The sequence below is a fragment of the Papio anubis genome, chromosome X (genome assembly GCF_008728515.1).
Source record: "Papio anubis isolate 15944 chromosome X, Panubis1.0, whole genome shotgun sequence".
NCBI lineage: Eukaryota > Metazoa > Chordata > Mammalia > Primates > Cercopithecidae > Papio > Papio anubis.
This window is the reverse complement of record NC_044996.1, coordinates 3,650,336-3,671,190: the sequence shown is the minus strand read 5'-3', so window position 1 is coordinate 3,671,190 and position 20,855 is coordinate 3,650,336. Positions and strand designations below refer to the sequence as shown.

Sequence of the window (20,855 nt, the reverse complement as noted above, 5' to 3'; positions counted from 1 at the left end):
CCCAGCTCATATAATTTACATGTTTTTCCAACAGAATATAAATACAGGTGATTGGCTTTTTATTGTTTTTAAAAAAACATTAAAGCAATAAATAGAGAAAACTTAACTGACCCAGACATGTAATGACTTTCAAATTAAGGTAATGCATTTTAATATACTACTTCATTACTTTTTTCCTTGAAAATAAAGGTAATGTTTAGACACTTTTAAATGGTAGAAGAGCAAGTATGCGTTGTGGTAACTGCTAATTATACAGGATCCCTCTTTTGTGAATCTAATATGTTCTTTAAAATTTGTTTACTAACACATTTTCAGAGAGTAGAAGCCAATATTCCACTATTTTACATGAGAAAAGTAAAAATATATTCCTAACCCCCAGGAAAATGCTGATTAATTTGCCAGATACCACTAACACCCCTTTATAAACTTATTTAACAAACCACAAAGGAGTTCTGTAAAATGTAAATTATTTATAATACTGTACAGTTATTCAGCGTTTGATAAACTAATTGTTAGGTACGTTTGTATGTAGTAAGCCACAAGAGCATACACCATAGTGTCTGGTATTGGGAATGGATTCCATTTTCCTTCTACATTGCAGTGTACATGCACTGGTAAATAAATAATGAAATAATATATTAAATATTTTAAAGATGTGCACTGTATGCCAATACTTAGCAAAATAAAATAAGCAAACAAGGGAACTTTCAAAGAGGTTTCTTGGGATCAAAGGCATGCTTGTATGAGGTCTGATGGTGAGAAGAGTGATCTGGAAGCTGTGGTCACTGTTACTATTCAGAGGCAGGAGGAGGTAAGGAAGCCAGAGCTGGTGAAGGAATGAGTTAAACAGGAAATATTTGAGGCTCATCTGGATTTAAGAGAAGGCAGAGAGAATCTTCCATTCCCATCAGAAGAGTACAGAGGTGATTGGCTGTCAACCATTGTCTGATGCTACACACAGAGCAATGGGATGAGAAACAGAACTTATGGTGGCTAGCTATTTACATCCCCTTTGCTTGGTTAAAAATTCTTGTTAGCATAAAGCTGCATTTGTATTAATGATTGTGTAATTGTATATTGAATGTGACAATATGACTTGTCTGCTCATGCCATGATCACATTTATTTGTACCAGCATGCTGTTTTTATGGAATCTTTTTTTTTTTTTTTTTTTTTGAGACAGAGTCTAACTCTGTCGCCCAGGCTGGAATGCAGTGGTGCAGTATTGGCTCACTGCAACCTCCGCCTCCCGGGTTCAAGTGATTCTCCTGCCTCAGCCTCTTGAGTAGCTGGGATTATAGGCATGCACCACCACGCCCAGCTAATTTTTGTATTTTTAGTAGAGACTGGGTTGCACCATGTTGGTCAGGCTGGTCGAACTCCTGACCTCGTGATCCACCCGCCTTGGCCTCCCAAAGTGCTGGGATTGCAGGTGTGATCCGCTGCACTCGGCCGTAATCTAAATTTTTAAATGAATCTTCAGTGTTTTATGTTTGGCTCCTAGGAGTGGGGAGCACATGCATGACCAAACTTAAGACTTCTAGCCAGTCTCTGAATGTGCTTTATTGCTCCCAACTTTTCTTGTAGTACATGGACTTCAATAGGCCTGTAAGTCTTGCCCACTTCCTTCATTAGTTTCTCTAGTTTCTTAGAAGACCTTTTACTGAATAATGTGGAGAATAAGATACATACAAGACAACATGTTTAAACAACATGAACTCAAGACGCTATAAGGAGAATGACTGAGACACAATAGCATGCATGACTTAAACATATTCTTGCATGCGCCCTAAAACAGATTTATTTAGCAGGTTTGGGTAATGAGTTTTGTTTAAAAATTAGCATATCGGTGTAGCAAATATTTAGACAGTGGGAGTTTAGAGAACAAAGATACCGGTATTTTATTTAAAGGTAGAGCTTAGTTGGATGAAAAATATTCTGATGCAGCAAGGAGCCAGCTACCACATCTATGCCATAATCTTCATAAGATACATAAGAAAAGTGTTTTCTGAAGGCTTAAAATTATGTCTTTTCTAATTTTGTAAGAAATTATGACTCAAATGTGGGTGAATGCACACTCTTTCCCCTTAAGTTCAAAACTAGACAATGGATTGTTTATCATGTAGGAAGTAAGATAGAAAATGACACTTGGGGAAAAAACGGATGCATTTAATGAAGAAAAGTCTGATTAATTCCAGACTGCTTGTCCCTCTCATATCCCTCCCTCCTCCAACTCCATCGCCACTACTCTGGCCCCAGTCTCTTCAACTCTCATGTGATAGACTGTTGGTGGACCTGGCTGGCCCACTAACTTGAGCTGTGTAAGGCAGGACCTGTCACCCTCATCCTTGTCTAGCACAGAGCCTGATATTGAGTAGGCAGAAGTGACATCTGCTCATTAACTGATTGGTTACTTGATCTTATCAAAATGGTAATACATTCCAGGCCATGAGATCTCTCAATCATTATGCAGTATTGTTAGAAAAAAGTGCAAACCAGTACCCTATTGCTTGATTTTTTCATAGACTTGTCCCTTCTCCCCATGATATTTTCAATTAAAAAGGAGAAGAGATTGCGTTGTATCAGGGTTGTAATTTTTAGTTATTAATAGTCTGGCTTCCATTTTACCCTCTGGGGGATAGTTAGAAAAGCAATTGGTCACAAATGTCATAGGGACCTACAGCTCCCAAAATGTTTCCCTTATCTTGGTAATTCAGTTTTTTAAGAGTAAGAAGCATCCTCCTGAGTTTTTTGTACGCTTATGAAGGAAACACAAAGATGGGAATTTGAAGTGTTTAGAAGAAAGGGTGTATTTCCACATAGAATGTCCTGTTTGTGCATGTTTAAGATTTGAGGCTTAAAAATCTTTCATTTCAGGAGAGGGCCTGAACAGCTGGGGTATTTTTCATTGAGGCTACAGATGTACTGGAGTGGAAAGTCTTGCTTTCCTGGACTACTGAAGGTAGAAAGAAGTAAGGGATTTGTGAGTCAGTGAGGGTCAGGCAAAGAAGTGAATATTGAGTAGCCCTCTGCTGTCTTGCTACAGCTAGAGTCAGAAGTAAGCAACTAAGTTACTTTTTGGATTTACCCAGTTGTATGTATTGGTAAGGCCCAAATTCCTATCATAGCATCATCTTTTAGCACAGTGCAATTTGTTCTTCATACTTCATGATGCTATATTATGTTTATTACTCAGTTATTTTCTACACATCTAAAAGGTAGATTTTAGACTTATTGTACAGGTGAGAAAGTGCATTCGCAGAGGATGTGTGATTCACCCAAACTCACACAGCTGGTTAGGCAGTATAGCTGTATTTGGGACCTAAATTATCCTAGGCTCCATTCCACGAGGACACCAGTTTCAGGAGCTGTGGCTGGTATAAGATTCAAGAGAGAAAACTCAATGAGTCTTTGGGAAGTACGTGACCAGGGATGTTACTAAGAAAAAGCATTTTTCTTTTTAATTTCACCTTAGAGGGAGGAGACTATACCAATTAGTTAGTCCTAATACTTTTTACAAAGATGGCACATTTTCACCCAAAAGTAAAGTAGAAAACACTGGAAAATCAAATGATGAGTATTTCCCAGGTTCTGATAGCTGTTACCTGTGCTTGCAAAGTCCTCAGAAACTCTGCTACAGGACTGGAATTGGTTCCTGGGGAGACTCCATCTGTCAGCAACTCCACCAGAAAGAATGTTCCTGCCTAATTCCTCTTTCAGTGAAGACACACCTTGTACAAAGGTGTGGGGAAAATTTTGCAAAGATGTGCAATGGTCCTAATTAATGAGGTTTTGTTGTACTGAGTCTTTTTACCGTACTATACCGTATTGACTCTATTCCTTATGTCTGCCCCATCTTGAACAGAGGAGGAGCCTTGCACATCATTGTAAATGTGGCTAGCGTGCCTAGTCTTACCACTTTAGTCCCAACGAAACTTATTTATTCATACAGAAAATATTTAGCATCTACCATGTGGAAGTTTCTGTTCCAAGATTTAAGGATATGGTAGTGAGCAAAAGTCCTTATCTTCATGGTGATTACATTCTGGTGGAGGAAAAAGATAATAAACAAATCAATAGACTATAGAGTAGGTGAGATGATGAGGGCCAAGGGAAAAAAAATTGAGCAGTGAAAGGGGGGGGGTAGGGAATGTTATTGGGGGAAGGTTAAATATTACTAGATTTTGAAATGGCATTTTATAGGTTGAAAATGGAGTAATGTTGGCAATTCCCTGTGGTTGCCTTGTGGCCAGAAAGGGCCTCAACAAGAAGGTGACTTGAGTTAACATCTGAAAGGAGTGGAGGAGCAAGCCTCATGGATTTTGGAGGAGATATTCCAGACAGAGGGAAGAGCAGATGCAAAGTCCTTGAGGCAGAAGTACATGGCAGAAGCGTATGTTTGAGAAACAGCAAGGGAGCCAGTGTAGCTGGAGCAGAGTCACTAGAGAGGAACATTCAGAGCATGCAGGGCCTGTGAGCAACTGTGAGGGAAGGACCAGGATCATGTCAGCTCGACCCTGCCTTGTGGAATAGCTCCTGCTAGAGTCATTCACCATTATTTCTCTTGTTTTTCAATGTCGTGTGGAGACTCAGTCAACACTACCTGCTCTCTCTCCCTTTACACGTTACTTGGCCATTTCTACTAATTCTAGTCTCCTAATTCTACCTGTCACCTTTGGCAAATACTGTGGAGGTCTTATAGTATAGTTTTAAAACAACATAAAATTAGGATTTTTAAAAACTATAATGCTTAGGTTTTATTTCTCAGTTTTGCCATTTACAGGTTGTGTGATCTTGGAGAAGCCTGTTAAGTCTCACGTTCTTTATCTATAAATGGTGAAGATAATTACCACAGAATGGGTATGAGGCTCAAATAAAAATAAAGAAATAAGATCTATATGTTTTGTAAAATACTATGCAAAGTCAAATTATTATGGATTAGAAAGTCCTTCCAAATATGGAGTAATTATAATTTAACACTATAGTCCTGACTAATCTATACAGACACTATTAAATACAAAGGGCTACCTGTGAACATAGCAGACAGTCATGATCTGAAGTTTGTGTCTGGTGATTTCTTCAATATTCTTATTATTTTTCTATAAATTTAAGGTAGTTCTTTTTTTTTCTGCTTAAAGCCAGTACATTTTAACCTCCATACTGAGATGGTACTCTCTCCATTAACAACCAAGTTATTCCATGAAGAGCATCCATGTCTCCTTGCAGGGTGAAGTGGGTGTGGCCAACTTTGAATATGGTGAAACTTCCAGCTTGGAGGCCACATCCAGCCAGATGATTCTATGCTCTTACACCCACCAGAGAGATAATTCACATGCTGACACCTGCTGTTAACAGATAAGGAAAGGAGTTGGGGCTTTTCAGGCTGACATCCAGGGAAAGAACCTGAGCCCATTCCCATGCAGCTGTATTTGTTAGATTTGAAGCCAGCCTCTTGGTGTACATTTAACTAGTCATGTTAGTAGTATGTACAGGGCCTGGTCCTTGAAAAGGACAGACATCAAAAAACATAGGTAGCAGGGATAGCAGTCTCAGGATTCTGGGTTTTATATATCATTTTCTTTATGATGTGACTTCTAGCCAACCCATACTCCATCTTCAGCTATATGACAAATTATTTTGATCGTCCAAAAGCATAAAATCATTATACTATTAGATTTGCGATTGATAAGAGCAATTTTGTTGTTAATATTTTTTGAAAAGCTCTGTGTAAGGATTTGTACTCAAAACTCATTGAAGCAACACTGAAATCACTGAGGGTTTAGACACTAATGAAAAAAAGAGTCTAATAAATATAAAAGTTTAAAAAACTGGGACGAATTACCTGATATATTTGCCTATTTTATGAAAAGCAATTTTAAATAAATATTCTGACAGCTGCATATTCTTCTCAAATAATAATGTTATTTTTTTCTCACAGTATTCATTTGTCACTCCACAATATAGATGCCCAGTTGTGTGTTGGTCATCTGAAGATGTGGAATGCGATTCATCCAGCTCTCCTTTCACTTAGTGATTTTTGCTTTACCTCTTTCTTATCTTGGGACCATTTTTTGCTTTAGCTCCATTGCCTTTTTTTTTTTTTTTTTTTTACTTTTTAACTTTTTATTTGAATATTGGTGGGAACTATATGTGTCCTCTTTTATCTATACTCACAAAGCTTGCCCCATTTGCTTTATTATCATTCTCTCCCTTTCTCTCCTTCTTTCAACTTCTTCCCATCTTTTCTTCCCTCTCTCATCTCTCTCTCTTCATATAGACATTTTGTGCATGTGTAATTTATTATGAACTATGGAAGTACACCTCTATTTCTCAAATACTTCTATGTATTTCCTGTGTTTAAGTTTATTACAATACATAACCTCAGTATGGTTATAAAATCGGGAATTTTGGTATCTGTGGAATATTATTATCTAATCCACAGTCCATATTCAAATGTTGTCAGTTATCTTTTGTAGCTTTTTTTTGGTATAAGATCCAATTTAGGATCATGATTACATTTAGTTGTCATATGTCTTTAATCTGGAATAGTTTCCCAGACGCCCTTTGATATTCTTAACTTTGAAATTTGTGATGAGTACAGACTGAATATTTTATGGAATGTCCCTCCATTTGAGTTTGTCTGATGTGTCTTCTTAACTAGAGTCAAGTTATGCATTTTTGTCAGGAATACCACAGAAGCAATGTTGTATTCTCAGTACAACATATCAAAAGATGGATGATGTTGATATTTCTCACAAGCTGATATTAACTTTGATCACATGGTTGAAGAGATGTCCACCAAGTTTCTCACCTGTAAAGTAAAATTTCCCTTTGTAAATTTTAAGTAACTTATGGGAAAGTACTTGAAGACATGTAAATACTCTGTTCCTCAAGAAATTTTTACCCGCTAGTCTTAGTACCTGTTGATAATTTTCTAACACCATCATACCTTCTACATTTATTGGTTGGCATTTTGATTAGGAAGTTTCCCCTGTGCCTCATTGATTGATTTGTTATTTATTTATTCACTGGCTTATAATATATTACTATTATTACTTATTTCAATGCTCACATTATCTCAGAATTGGCCAGTGGGAGCCTCTTCCAGCTGACTCATTTCTTTTTAATGTGTCCCATCATTCTTTGAGCATCCCCTTTACTACCTGGCACAAGACTGTTCAGGTTCATTTTGTACTTTCTCTGCCTCAGAGAAATCAGCCAGTTCTCTTAGTCTGAGCAACTCCAGCTTCTTTAATTGGAAGTGTTTAGAAACCAAGATCTAGGCACTACTTGTGGTCATTGTTACTTGTGTGCTACTGCTTTTAAGTGCTTTCAGAACTAGAAAACAAATACACATGTACCTACATATAAAGATATATATCTATATGTATTTCCATATCTACCCATCTATATGTATGTGTACCTTTGTGTATGAGTGTGTATAAAATAATACAAATCATGAGTTCATACTGATGCTTCAGATTCTAAGCTAAAACCATAGGGTTCATTCTAGAACCCTAGCCTTTCCATTTCTGTATTTGCAACACTCTTTTCCAATAATCACAAAGGCCTGGCCCCATTGTCCTCAATATAGTTACTTACTTGCTCAAATATCAAATGCACAGAAAGTAGTTTTAGGGTTGCCAACTTATGTCATTGCAAAAAGAAAACCTTCTAAAGTGAGTTTAATATTATTTACATTTGTAAAGTAAAATTAACATGTAGTAAAATACACCTATCTTAAGTCTATCATTCCATGAACTTTGAATGGAGAAGCCCATATAAACCTCATTCCTGTCAAGATGTACAATGTACATCATGGTGGCTATGGTTAACAACATTGTATTTTATGTTTGAAAATTGTTAAGAGAGTAGATTTTAAGTGTTTTCACTACAAAAATGATAAGTATGTGAGGTAATGCTTGCATATTTTAAATAGCTTGATTTAGCCATTCCGCACTGTATACATATATCAAAACATTATATTGTACTCCAGAAATATATAATTTTTACTTCTTAATTAAAAATTTTTAAAGATAAACAATGCTTTCAGCACACTGGAAAGCTTCTTTGTGCCCCTTCTCTGACATCCTCCCACCTAGAGGCAACTGCTGTTTTAAATTTTTTCACTGTAGATTAATTTTGCGTTTACTAGAACTTCATAAAAATAGAACCAGACAGTATATATTCTGTTGATTCTGCCCTCTAACCCAGCATAAATTGTATGTATCAGTAGTTCATTCTTTTTGTTGCTGAGGAGTATTCTATTGTAAAACTATACCACAATTTGTTATGTATTTACCTTTTGATGGACATTTGTTTCTAGTTTTGGATTATTACAAATAAAGCTGCAATGAACATTCTTTTTAAAAAGGCTTTTTGTGGATATGTGTTTTCTTTTTCTTTTTTTTCTTTTCTTTTTTTTTTAATTTTTTGAGATGGAGTCTCGCTCTGTCGCCCGGGTTGAAGTGCAGTGGTGTGATCTCAGCTCACTGGAACCTCCACCTCCCAGGTTCAAACGATTCTCCTGCTTCAGCCTCCTGAGTAGCTGGGATTACAGATGCCTGCCACCAGGCCCAGCTAAATTTTGCATTTTTAATAGAGATGGGGTTTTACCATGTTGGCCAGGCTGGTCTTGAACTCCTTACCTCAGGTAATCCACCCTCCTTGGCCTCCTAAAGTGCTAGGATTACAGGCATGAGCCACCGTGCCCAGCCTGTATTTTCATTTTTAAAATTATTTCTTAAACAATTTATCTGTTAAATTGTGTACTAAAATTGTTTTTTTTTTTTTCCTCTTGGTATACAGTTCTGTGGATTTTAAGTAAGCTATAGATTCATTCAACCACCACCGTAATCAGAATACAGAACAGTTCTGTTATCCCTCAAAAAACTTCCTTGTCCTGCCTATTTATTGTCAGCCCTACCCCACCTCACCCTTAACTCATTTCAACCCCTGATCTATACTTCATCCCTATAGTTTTGTCTTTTTGAGAATGTCATATAAATGGAGTCATACAGTATGCAATCTTTAGAGACTGGCTTCTTTCAGCACAATTCCTTTAAGATTCATCCGAGTTGTTGCATGCATCAAAGGTGTTGTCATTTTTTAAAGTTTTAGCCACTAATAGGCACATAGTGGTATTGAGTTATGTTTTTAATTTGCATTCCCCCTAAAGACTAATAATGTTGAATATCTTTTCATCATTTTCCATCATTGCATCTTCTTTGACAAAGTGTATGTTTTAATCTTTTGCCTAATTTTAAAATTTTGTTGTTTGTTTTCTTATTGAGTTTTGAGAATTCTTTTTTGTTTCATTTTTTATTCACAAAATATTTTCTCATATTCATTGTCTTTAATCTTTTCAGCATCCTGCAAACATTGTTCTAATATTAATTTTGTAAAGTCAGAGCAGTAAAAATTAAAAATGTGGTCTCCAAAGCTAACAATCTGGGTTCAAATTCTGGGTTTGTCACTTATTGCTGTATAACTTTAGCAGCTTGACTTCCCCAAACCTTGGTATCCTCAACTGTGAAATCATACTCATATAAAACCATCATTCCCAGCAAACTATCACAAGGAGAGAAAACCAAACACCACATGTTCTCACTCATAGGTGGAATTGAACAATGAGAACGCTTGGACAGAGGGAGGGGAACATCACATACTGGGACCTTTCAGGGAGTGGGGAATGGGGGAGAGAAAGCATTAGGAGAAATACATAATGTAAATGTCGAGTTGATGGGTGCAGCAAACCAACATGGCACATGTGTATACCTATGTAACAAACCTGCACTTTGTGCACATGTGCCCTAGAACTTAAAGTGAGAAAAAAAAAAAAAAAAAAGCAATAACAACACTTGCTGAGTGCTTACTATGTATCAGGCACTGTTCAGAATATTTTAAACACATCTTAGCTCATTTCATCCTCACCACAGTCTATGAGTTTTGAGAATTCTTTATACATTCTGGATACAAGTTCTTTGTTCAATATTTGATGTGCAAGTACTTTCTCAAGTCTGGGGCTTCTATTTTCATTCTCTTAACAGTGTATTTTGCAGAACAAAGGGTTTTTATTTTAAGGAAGGAATATTTTGTTATTTTTTTTTCTTTGATGGATTGCTTTTGGTGCCATGTCTTAAGAATTCATTACCAAACCAAGGCCACATAAACATTTTTAGTTTTTTTTTTCCCAAAAGTTTTATCATTCTGGATTTTAAGTTTGTATCTATGATCTACTTTGAGTTAATATTTTTACAAGGTGTGAAATTTAGGTCAGAGTTCATTGTTTTTGGTATATGGATGTCCAGTTGTTCCAATATCATTTGTTGAAATATGATCTTGTTACTGTCCTGCTCAAAAACTTTCAGTGCTTTTCCCATTGCACTTAGAATAAAATCCAAACTCCTTTTGTATGGTCTGTAAAGCATACTGCTCTCATGCCTACTTATTTCTGAAACCTCATTTTGTGTTATATTCCTTTTTGTCTGTCAGACTTCAGCCTCCCTGGCTTCTCTTTTCTGTGAATTCTCAACACTCTTTTCCAACATAGAGTCTTTGCACATGTTTGTGTCCTCAACCTGAAATATTTTTCCATTATGTTGTTCAATAGTTGGCTTATACTCGTTCCCCTAAGTTCATTTTTTATTCTCTCCTCTGGCATTCTGCCCTTTTCCTTAATCATACTTATTATAATTTTTAACTTTATAGTTATCTCTAAACTAATCACTCATTGTCTGGATTTCCCATGAAACTGTAAGATCCATGAAACTGTGTTTGCAGTGCCCACTACTGTGCCTATCCTCATAAAACTTGCTGCCTAGTGCTGAGATGTACAACTAAATAAGAAACTACAATATTACAAGAAGCTACACCATTCTGCATAAATGCCATTTAAGTTCATTCACTATTTCTACATGGACTAAAATGTTTTTCCCCTCTGTATTTTGTATACTTGAATCCTTCTCACCCCTCAAGAAACAGTTCCATCTTCCCTCTCTGAGAAGTTCTCCTGGTACCCAGTTCGGAAGAGCTCTTCCTCCCTGCTTTCTACTCTCCTACTGACACTCTCCACTTTGCCTTAAGATCACAGAGACTGACTTAGCTCTTCTCCTAGAAAATCAAAAGCTTGCTAAGAGTGGGATCCAAATTGCTTTCAGCTTGTGTCTCCCTCAGTACACAGACCAGCTCATTTTATTCAGTTAACTCATTTTCTGATTTCTAGAATACAGTCATGTGTTTATCCATGGGTCCATCTTGCCATTGGAAACTAACAGAGCTGATTTTCAGAACAAAAAAGAAAACAAGGCCAAACTTCAAATCATATCTCATATTTGCACAGCCAACACATAGGCCATTCGCTTTTTAATAAGTAGCAAAGACATAAAACGTTTTCTTTTAACATGTGCTGGGACTTGACTGGTCTCTGTTGCTTTATTTCCCCAACTGGCTCAACAATAGTCTTATAAAAGTGACAGAAAGACCATACACCATGTTACCTTAGAGGGATGACTGAGTGGGTTACAAAAGTAGGAAGACTCAGATGCCAAATAAAACATGGGCTGTTTGGCAAAACCTTAGCATGAACATATGGACCTAGTCCAGGCGCTCTAAAGTTACTGGCTGTATTAAAAAGAAGTTGGACCTGCCCTGTTTTATGATGTAAAAATGTGTGTGTGTTTGTGTGTGTCTTGTTTCATTGAAGTGAAAGCAAATGATTTTAACGGAATAGTGACAAACATTAATTCATAAAATAGTTTTTAGACTGGAAAAATATTTGATAATGGATCCAAATATGAAAATAATGAAATATAAAAATCAATGTAGTACCTTACAAACTGTAGAAATTATATCTGAGCTGTCAGTTCTAGTCGTTCAAAAACCCTGTCCTCTTTGAGTAAGAGATACATCCCTATAGAACATCCTGTCCTCAGCTGGAAGGCTTGGCCTTAAGGGCTTATTAGTTAGTGGGAACAGAGCAAACTTTCTTTATATCTTACCACACAGTTCTGGTCTTAGTATAGTCTTGTGTCTGATTTATGAATTTCTCCTGGAATGAATTTTCCACAAATATATGATGGCGAACTGTGTAGCCTTGACATTCATTCTGCCCATGAATGTCTTTAGTGTTAGCAACTGGCATCCAGGCATTTTCCAGTGACTCACCAACCAAAGCTATACATTGCCTTCTCTACGTTTGAAAAGGGGCAGGGGGCAGACCACAGAACACTAATCAGATTCTAAAGTTGCTTTCATGTTTACTTAATATTTCTACACTGCTCAGAGGAAGCCAATATCAGCAATATTCTTTTTGAGATGACAAAACCTTGAAACTTTTTAAGTTAATTTTAGAGCAATAGAGTTTTTGTTGACTTAGTGTTCACTTTTCTGTCTTGTCTTTATTATTTGACATTAGGGCAACTCTTACCGTAGATTACTTGCTCTTCAGGGTATATGAGACTAAGATTTCTACCATGTTGATGATCTTATTTACTTTTTAAGTGTAATGAATATTGTGCGTTACTAATTTTTTTTAAATTCTGGTGAGGAAATACCACCAAGTGCCGTTCAGTGTTTTTCCTCTTTTGATGTGTTTGTGAAAAACTGGTGTAACCAAAAAAGCACATTAGAGGAATTCAAAATGGCCCTTTAGAGAGTGATGGTTTCTATGAAATGGATGGAGTATGATTTTAGTGGAAATTTTCCCATTTTGACTTCATCCTTTGTAAAACACCTAAATGTATCAGAGTCACACCATTTGGCTTCTTTTTAGTTGTGTATTAGTAGTTATTTAAAGGAAGTCTTTACCATACAGCTAAAAGAAGAATTGAATTTTCTTAGCTATGCCATAAAAGTAATTACCTGCCAGATAAAAGGGACCTCATGTTCTAAATAGTTGAAATTCAACATTTTGTTTTAAATCTTCATTTTCTGATATGTAAAATTATCTGAATTAATCTGTATGGTGTAGGTTTAGTCATGTTATCAGCTTCAGATATATCAGATATATATATATGTTAACCCACTCAAAGAATATGATTTTGAAAGCCACAAGAATCCATATCTGTGTCTCGTACAGGAAGACAGGAAGGCTGAAATGGAAAGATGCATATAGACCCTAACTCATTGTCTCATGAAAGTCAGTCCTCTTCATGCTGTGGCCAGGGAGCAGTAAGGGGTGTGATGCTCAGGGTAGGGAATTGGAGAGGAGAAGGGTGCATTATTTTCTGAGTCATCTTGTTTCACTTTCTGCCTATCTCTCAATCCTAATACACACCATAGGCGTGTACACACGTGTACACACACACACACACACACACACACGTATACCAGACATTTTCCTTTTCCATCCTTTTAGGCCCTGGAGTAATAAATTACTCTGCTGGAGAGAACTGGTAAATTCAAATAGCACACTCCTTCCATTCAGAATATCTGAATGAAATATCATACTTTTCCCTCACATCAAAAAAAGACAGAACTTTTTGTGACTAAAAGTTAATTTCTTAAGCCAAAAGAAAATTTCTGGAAGCAGTCACTCAGGAAGAGTTTCCTAAAACATTCATATGCTAAGATGGTAAACGATGGGATTTGTTGTCCCTTTGTTAGCAAGAAACCATGATCTTGAGCAGCTTCAGGTCCATTAAGATCTCTCCCAAGTGAGAATGCAATGGGCTTCTCTGGCTGTAAGTTGTCCATTGCCTCTGATTCCATTGGAGAGAAAGAAACCAATCACCTGCTCGTGTTTTTTCAAATTTCCAAATCCATTCTTACGTTGTAAAAAACAGGCTGCTGCTGATTTTGGCTCACAGGCCATAGTTTGGACAAAACCCTTATCTATTCAGTATACTAAGTATCTGTTCATATCAATATATTATTCTTGATTACATTCTTGATTATAGTCAATGGATATATTATTATTTTCAACATTTTAAGGAATGTTTAATTTGTAAAAAGTTAAAAGTCGCAGAATGGTTTGCCATTCTTATGAATAAAAACAGAATTTCAGGACTTCATATGAATGTTTTTAGTTTATGCTAATTTAATAATACATTTTTAAAGAATTCATTTTCTAATTTTTCAATGATTTAGCATGTTTTCAGATTTTATCAACAATATCATCAAATGACTCATTTGCCAAATTTACCATTTTCCCCAAACTTGTATCTGTGAACTCTGACAAAGCTTAATGACTTAGAGTGGATTGAAATATTTTAACAGTTTTTGAAGATACTTAGGATATATTGTACTTGGCCAATTTTTCTGTTAACATTTTAAGGAAGGTTCCATTTGTCTGTACCCCAGGTCCCTTACTGCTGCAGCTGAATTGAGCAGGGGACAAGAGAAGGGAACTTGCGATGGGGGAAAGAAACAAAGGAGAACCAGCATCCAGCACAGCTTGGGCTACCAACCCCTGAAGTTGGGTTGAGAGGAAATGAGTCCATGAGAGAAGGAGATGAGGAACTCAGCAGGTGTCTGAAGCCCTCAGGACTCTGAAATCCTTCCTTCCTACAATAGTCTTAAACTCTGCCAACTCAGCACACTTAAAATTTTATGAATAGCTTAAAGAAACAGGTTTTTGGTAAATCAATATATTTGGATAATTTGACAAATTGATGCTTTGATTCATGTTCATTCAGTCCATTTGTCTCCTGGCAAGTTGGCTTTTGGAAAATTTAATATTAGTAGATTGACTTGGGAAGTTGGTATGCTTCCATACTGAAAAGCAGTGGCTTTCCAGAGGCAAAACTAAGAAGGAGCCAGGAGTGGGTCAAGATTGCATCCTTTCTGGAAACAATAGTGTGCACAAACTACCTGGCAAAGTTGATAGTAGCTCATAGTTATCTGCAGTTCATTCTGTGGAGGATGTTAGTGGGTTAACTTGTGGTGTGAATATAAAGTGATGGAACTGATCTTAACATATGGGCCTATCGATTTCAAAGACATACACATTTTGGTAATAGAGACAAATGAAGGCATCACATGCCTGTATCAAAACATTTCATGTACCCCACAAATATATACACCTACTATGTACACACAAAAATCAAAATAAAAAATAAAAGTAAAAATTAACAAATTAGGGCATATTGGATGTGTGGCATGACAAAATCAAGGCATTTCTGGCTGGGATTAAACAAAACTAGAGATTATTTTACTACTCCCTAATGGTGACACAACTATTGCCCTTACTGGTATAAGGAGTTAGCAGACTGGGTTCATATTCTGGCTTTGTCATTTACTAGTTGTGAACTTATATGTTATTCACGTTATAAAGCTTTATTTTCCTCATCTATAAAGTGGAGACGATAACAGAACATATGTCATTGAGTTATTGTAGGACTCAGAAAGGTAATATGTAAAAGATACAGACCCCATGGTAGGAACTTGGTAAATGATAGTGTCTTTTCTGTCAGTCAGAGATGAGATTGGTTGTGGGTAGGCAATATGGTTAGTTAGCAATTACCTTAAGATTATTGAGGGTGATGATGAAACATTCACTTCAAGTTACTGATATTCTGAACCGATCAAAATTACATCCATTGACTATCTGCCTTTAGTTAAGGTTCCTAAAATGAACTAAATTCATCTTCAAATAATGTAAATCTATTAAGATGACTATCTCCAATTATTTAGTTAGTAAAAGTTGCTATATTGAAAGAGAAGGACCTGTCAAATATTTAGAAGGCAGTGTAGTTATTTTGTATTCGGAAGGATCAAGATTTGTACATTGATTCAGAGGATATTTACAAGTATACATTGTATGCAGAGCCCTGTAGCCACAGAACACACTTCTCTTCTCCCCCTCAAAGGAGGATATTGATCTAGGTGATCTATAGCAATAGCAACGTTCCCAAGTCTCTCAGTGCAGTTTCAAGTCACAAAACCCAGGCTCTTGATCCCTATTCTGCTCATCTTAACACTAGAGCACCTGCTTCTTGGCTCCAAAGGAATAGAGAAATGATAGCGCATGCAGAACTCATCTTGCAGGAAGACATTTTCTAGGAGAGAGAATTAAAATTACAAAAGAACAATTGTAAAGCAAATTACAGTATCATACCTCTCAAATCATATAGTTAAGTGGAATAGAAACTTAGAGATGTAGGGTGGTCAATGAAAGAATGGCTAATGAGGGCATTTGAGCTGACCACACTTACGGAGACTCTACAGATTACAATGTACTTTTTCTTTTTTTTTAATTTTTCAGAATTTTGTTTTCACTTTTTGCATGTGGAGTTGAGAAAAATATTTTTTCTAGCTTTATTTAGGTATAATTGACCAATATTGAGGGTGTGTGACCCCAGCTTCTGTTCACCTTCCGTGGCATGCCTAGAATACTGAATAAAATAGTAGGGGGCTAGGGCAAAGAGAGGCTGTTTCAGGCTTGATTCCTAGGGAGCCACTTAACAGGAATCCTCTTCGAAGAACATAATGACTCTTGAGGAGAGGTAGGCTTTGGAGCTGCTAGTATCTAGTTATCAGGGACGGCTGAGATGCAGTTGGATTTGAAGGAAAAGTTGATACCTGATCCTGGACTCAAGATTTTACATTTCAGACAGGGCATGGTAGTGAGCTTCCTCTGAGAGCCTGTAGACTAGCCTTGGTTAGAGTAGCCTTAAAAATTAGCTTCTTAAACTTTGTTCATAACCTGCAACCAAGAAGGGAAATCTGGTTTTCTTTCCTTCCATCACTTCAGATTATATAATCTCAGCTGTAAATTAAATAGGGAGAGACATTTAGGATTATATTTTTACTGTCATCAGTTTCCTGACTCTGCCACAACTGTTCAAAACACACCTTAGTTTGTACTCCATTGGCGTATGAAAGGACAGCATTCCTTTGACATCTTTTTCATATTTACAGTTTCATTTATACAGCAAGTAGAAGTAGATGATATTTTAAGCCAAGAACAACCTTGCATTAAAGCAATTCAGCAGTGTTAAGCACTTTACCAATGGATATCAAATCTCGGTAAAATATTTAAAATGAAGAGAGAGAAGAAACATGAAGAGCTCAATTTAAGAGTAACATTTTGAGATTTTACATGATGAAACAGAGGTGCTCGTCTTTGTAGAATTAGGTGTTCTTTTATGTAACTACAACTGGCAAAGTGTTCTTTGATCTTTCTCCTTCTTTTTAAAAATTAAGTGATACAATTTGGAAAAAAGAAAGTTGTGCTTGTATCTGTTCCTACCCAAAGGCCAGCAGTGGATATGGCTGCAAACCCTCTGTTACATGTTATATCCCATATCCTGAGCCTGAACTCATTATTTACATGCACAAACTAGTTAGGTATGAAATATTCCCTAATGTTTTTCTTTAAAATTGTAAGTGCTTCTCTGTGGCTTTTAATTGTGAGGTGTTTTGTTTTGTTTTCGGGTCTCGCCATGTCGTCTAGGCTGGAGTGCGTTGGCGTGATCACAGCTCACTGCAGCCTTGACCTCCCCAGCTCAAGCGATCCTCCCGCTTCAGCGTCCTGAATAGCTATGACCACTGGCATGCACCGCCACATCTGACTTATTTTTTATTTTTTCTAGAGATGGAATCTCACGGTATTGTCCTGGCTGGTCTCAAACTCCTGGGCTCAAGTGATCCTTCCACCTTGGCCTCCCAGAGTGCCTGTGACTTTTATATTCTACATCAAATATTTGCCATTTATATTGACTTATGGAGAGGCAAAAAATGTAAATTCACTGAATAATTTGGAAAATATTCACTTTTATTTATATTCGTGATATTTAAGTCAGTGGATTTGAAACAAAACATACTTGCTTCACAATATATTGCTGTCAAAGAGTTTTGTCCAGAAAAACTTACTGCATCCTTTAATACAGCACTATCCAGTAGAACTTTCTGTGATGATTGCAGTGGCCTATAATCTGCTTCATCCAACACAGTAACCGCTAGCTATGGAGCACTTGAAATGTGGCTACTGTGACTGAAGACTACATTTTAAATTGTATTTAATTTAAATTAACTTAAATTTTGATTTAGCCACATGTGCCTAGTGACTGCCATGTTGGACAATGCAGCAAGCAATACATTCATATATTGTTTATCTCAGATATAAAGTTATGCACTATTTAGAAGCCAATATAAAGGTATTAGATTGCTTTTAAGGAACAAATAGAAGCTCCAGCTTGTCCATTAAAATAATTTTGTCAATCCAAGCAGATTGGGATGAAGGATGTGAAACATTTTGATTGAATTGACTGCTAAGTTGTATCTGTTTATTTCTTTTTTTACTTAGCAAATATCCATTAAGCACGTAGTAATTGCTCTCCATTGTGTGAAGTGCCTGGGATACAAGAAGTTTAAAGCATGTTCATTGCCTTGAAGAAATTCACCCCGTAGAAAAAGTAGATAGAAAGTAATAAGAAACATTTGTATAAGGTAGAAGAGAGTTGAGAAAGAGGGAAGAGTCTAGGATGACTTGCAGATTTCAGTCTTGAGTGACTGGGTGGAGGGTGGCACTGTTCACCAAGTAGGAGACACTGGAGGGGGAACAGGAGTCTATACCATGTTGAATTGAAGTTAGATATCCACATGCATGTGCTGAAGGCAGTTGGATATATGGGTCTACAGCTTGGGAAGAGGTCTTGAGGTAGAGCTGTGGGAGTCACCCATAGTTGAAGCCAAGGAATACGACATGGTCTGCAAGGCAGATAATACAAGAAATAACTTGGCTTATAAATTTAGTCGGAGATCGAAAAATTATTTTAAAAATATATAATAATATAGGAATTTTGTTTTTAAATAATATGTTGGCAGATTTACAAGTGACTCCATTTATGTTTGTTTCATGACACTGAAAATCAAATCAGTAAGAAATATTCTATATTTTACATATTTCATATTTATTTTAATTAATATTAACATAAATATTAATAAATATATTTAATTAAATATATACTTTTTATATATTTTAAACATTCTATATTCGATATAGTCCAATTATACACACAAATGCCTGACTTAACTTATTAACTAGTTGTTTTATGCTGTGTAAATACTTCCTAAATATTACATATTTTTGATATCCAAAATAAATTTTTTCAAACTCTTAATTTTTTAGTGTTAGAAATAAATGCTATAAATAAAATAGATTTTTGTCAGGGTCCTCTGAAATACAGAATGGAAAATTTCTCTCCATTGGCTCAGAATTCACTTTTTGAAACCATGTGAAATAACCCAGGTTTTCTCTTAATTACGTGTCTCTGAATATGCTTCGAAAGTTTTATAGATACCATTTTGCCACTGTCTTGCTGCTCTGAGGTCTTGTTTTTTATAATATTTATTATCAGACTTTAATTTCTCATTTTGTGGTGTAATAGGGGCTTTTCAAAAGAAAAACTCTTGAAAACAAAATACATTTCAATACCAGAATCTCAGTTACGAAATTTTTAAGGCTTGAAACACTATTATCAGTATTAAAAATAAGATTCTCATTCATTCATATTTTCTCCCCCCCATACTTAATTGGTGAAAAGTAAGCTAGTATTTAGACTCTAGTGTGCCATGAAGCTGCATCTCACCTTCATCGAAATTCTAATTTTGATAGAAATGAATTGTTAATGAGCCCCGAGAATGGAGAGTTTCTCTAATTACAAGAAACAAAATTAAATTGGGCCTAAAGACATTTTTTTTGTAATTGCAGTTGGTTTAAAAATCGAAAAAGAATATTTACTCATACACCTTGGCTTTAAAAATACTGGTTTGCTCCCCACTGTTAAAAAGGCATTGAGACCTGCAGCAAACTTCATTCTAATGAGGGTCCAGATGATTTTTTTTGTGTGTAGATGTGCAGAACAACTTTGTGGGAAAAATGATACCTCAAAGATTAATGATGTTAATGATGTTCTGTAGTAGGGAAAATAAAACAAATAGTTTTTATTTGAACCTTTTTGTTGTATGATAGAAAATTTTGATTTAAATGGCAAGTGAGATATGTTTACCATCTCTCTTTTTACCTATTTATAGTATCTCTCAAGGTCAAAGAGGACATACTAGCATGGAAGTCGTGTATGTTGAACCTGCTGCTGCTGCTGCCGCTGCTGCCGCTGCTGCTGCTGCTATCTCAGATGTATGTACATTGAGGACCACAGACTACAATCTTGGACCCTTACCGTGTGATGTTGATTATTTAGTTAATGTGTGTTACCAAGAAGTATGTCAGATGGACGTGACACATGAGCAGTGTTCCACAGTTGCCATCTTGTAGACATTTCTTATTAGGAGCCAGTAACTGCCAGACTTGGAATGGTCCCTGTAGTGCTTGAAAAAGAATTAAGCTAAACTCTATCCCAGATGTTGTTCAGGGTCCTTTGCCTTGTGAGTACATTTCATAATGAAAGTTTACTGACCTGCATGGTATAGAAAGCCATGAAGGCGGCTGGGCGCAGTGGCTTATGCCTGTAATCCCAGCACTTTGGGAGGCCGAGGTGGGCGGATCACAAGGTCAGGAGATCAAGACCATCCTGGCTAACTCAGTGAAACCCCATCTCTACTAAAAATACAAAAAATTAGCGGGGCGTGGTGGCGGGCGCCTGTAGTCCCAGCTGCTTGGGAGGCTGAGGGAGGGAGAATGGCGTGAACCCGGGAGGCGGAGCTTGCAGTGAGCCGAGATTGTGCCACTGCACTCCAGCCTGGGTGACATAGCGAGACTCCGTCTCAAAAAAAAAAAAAAAAAAAAAAAAAAGCCATGAAGGCCAGAACCCAGTGCCTAATTAGCCTAGGTTGTCTGCATCCGTTCTCTAAGACAATGAATGTATCATCCGTTTATTCATTAACCAGATATTACTAGAAAGAATCCTTAAGAGATATACATTAATATAAATTTAAAACCTGGGTCTGCCCTCA

At 36.5% G+C, this 20,855-nt stretch overlaps 1 protein-coding gene across 1 annotated transcript in view; it reads left to right on the top strand.

The window, feature by feature from the left end:
* PASD1 (PAS domain containing repressor 1) overlaps window positions 1–20,855 on the top strand; it is a 71,167-nt gene that overhangs the window by 27,615 nt on the left and 22,697 nt on the right. The window contains exon 9 of the mRNA XM_031660847.1: window positions 19,977–20,079. Within this exon, the coding sequence (XP_031516707.1) occupies window positions 19,977–20,079 (103 nt within the window). The remainder of the gene's footprint in view (window positions 1–19,976; window positions 20,080–20,855) is intronic.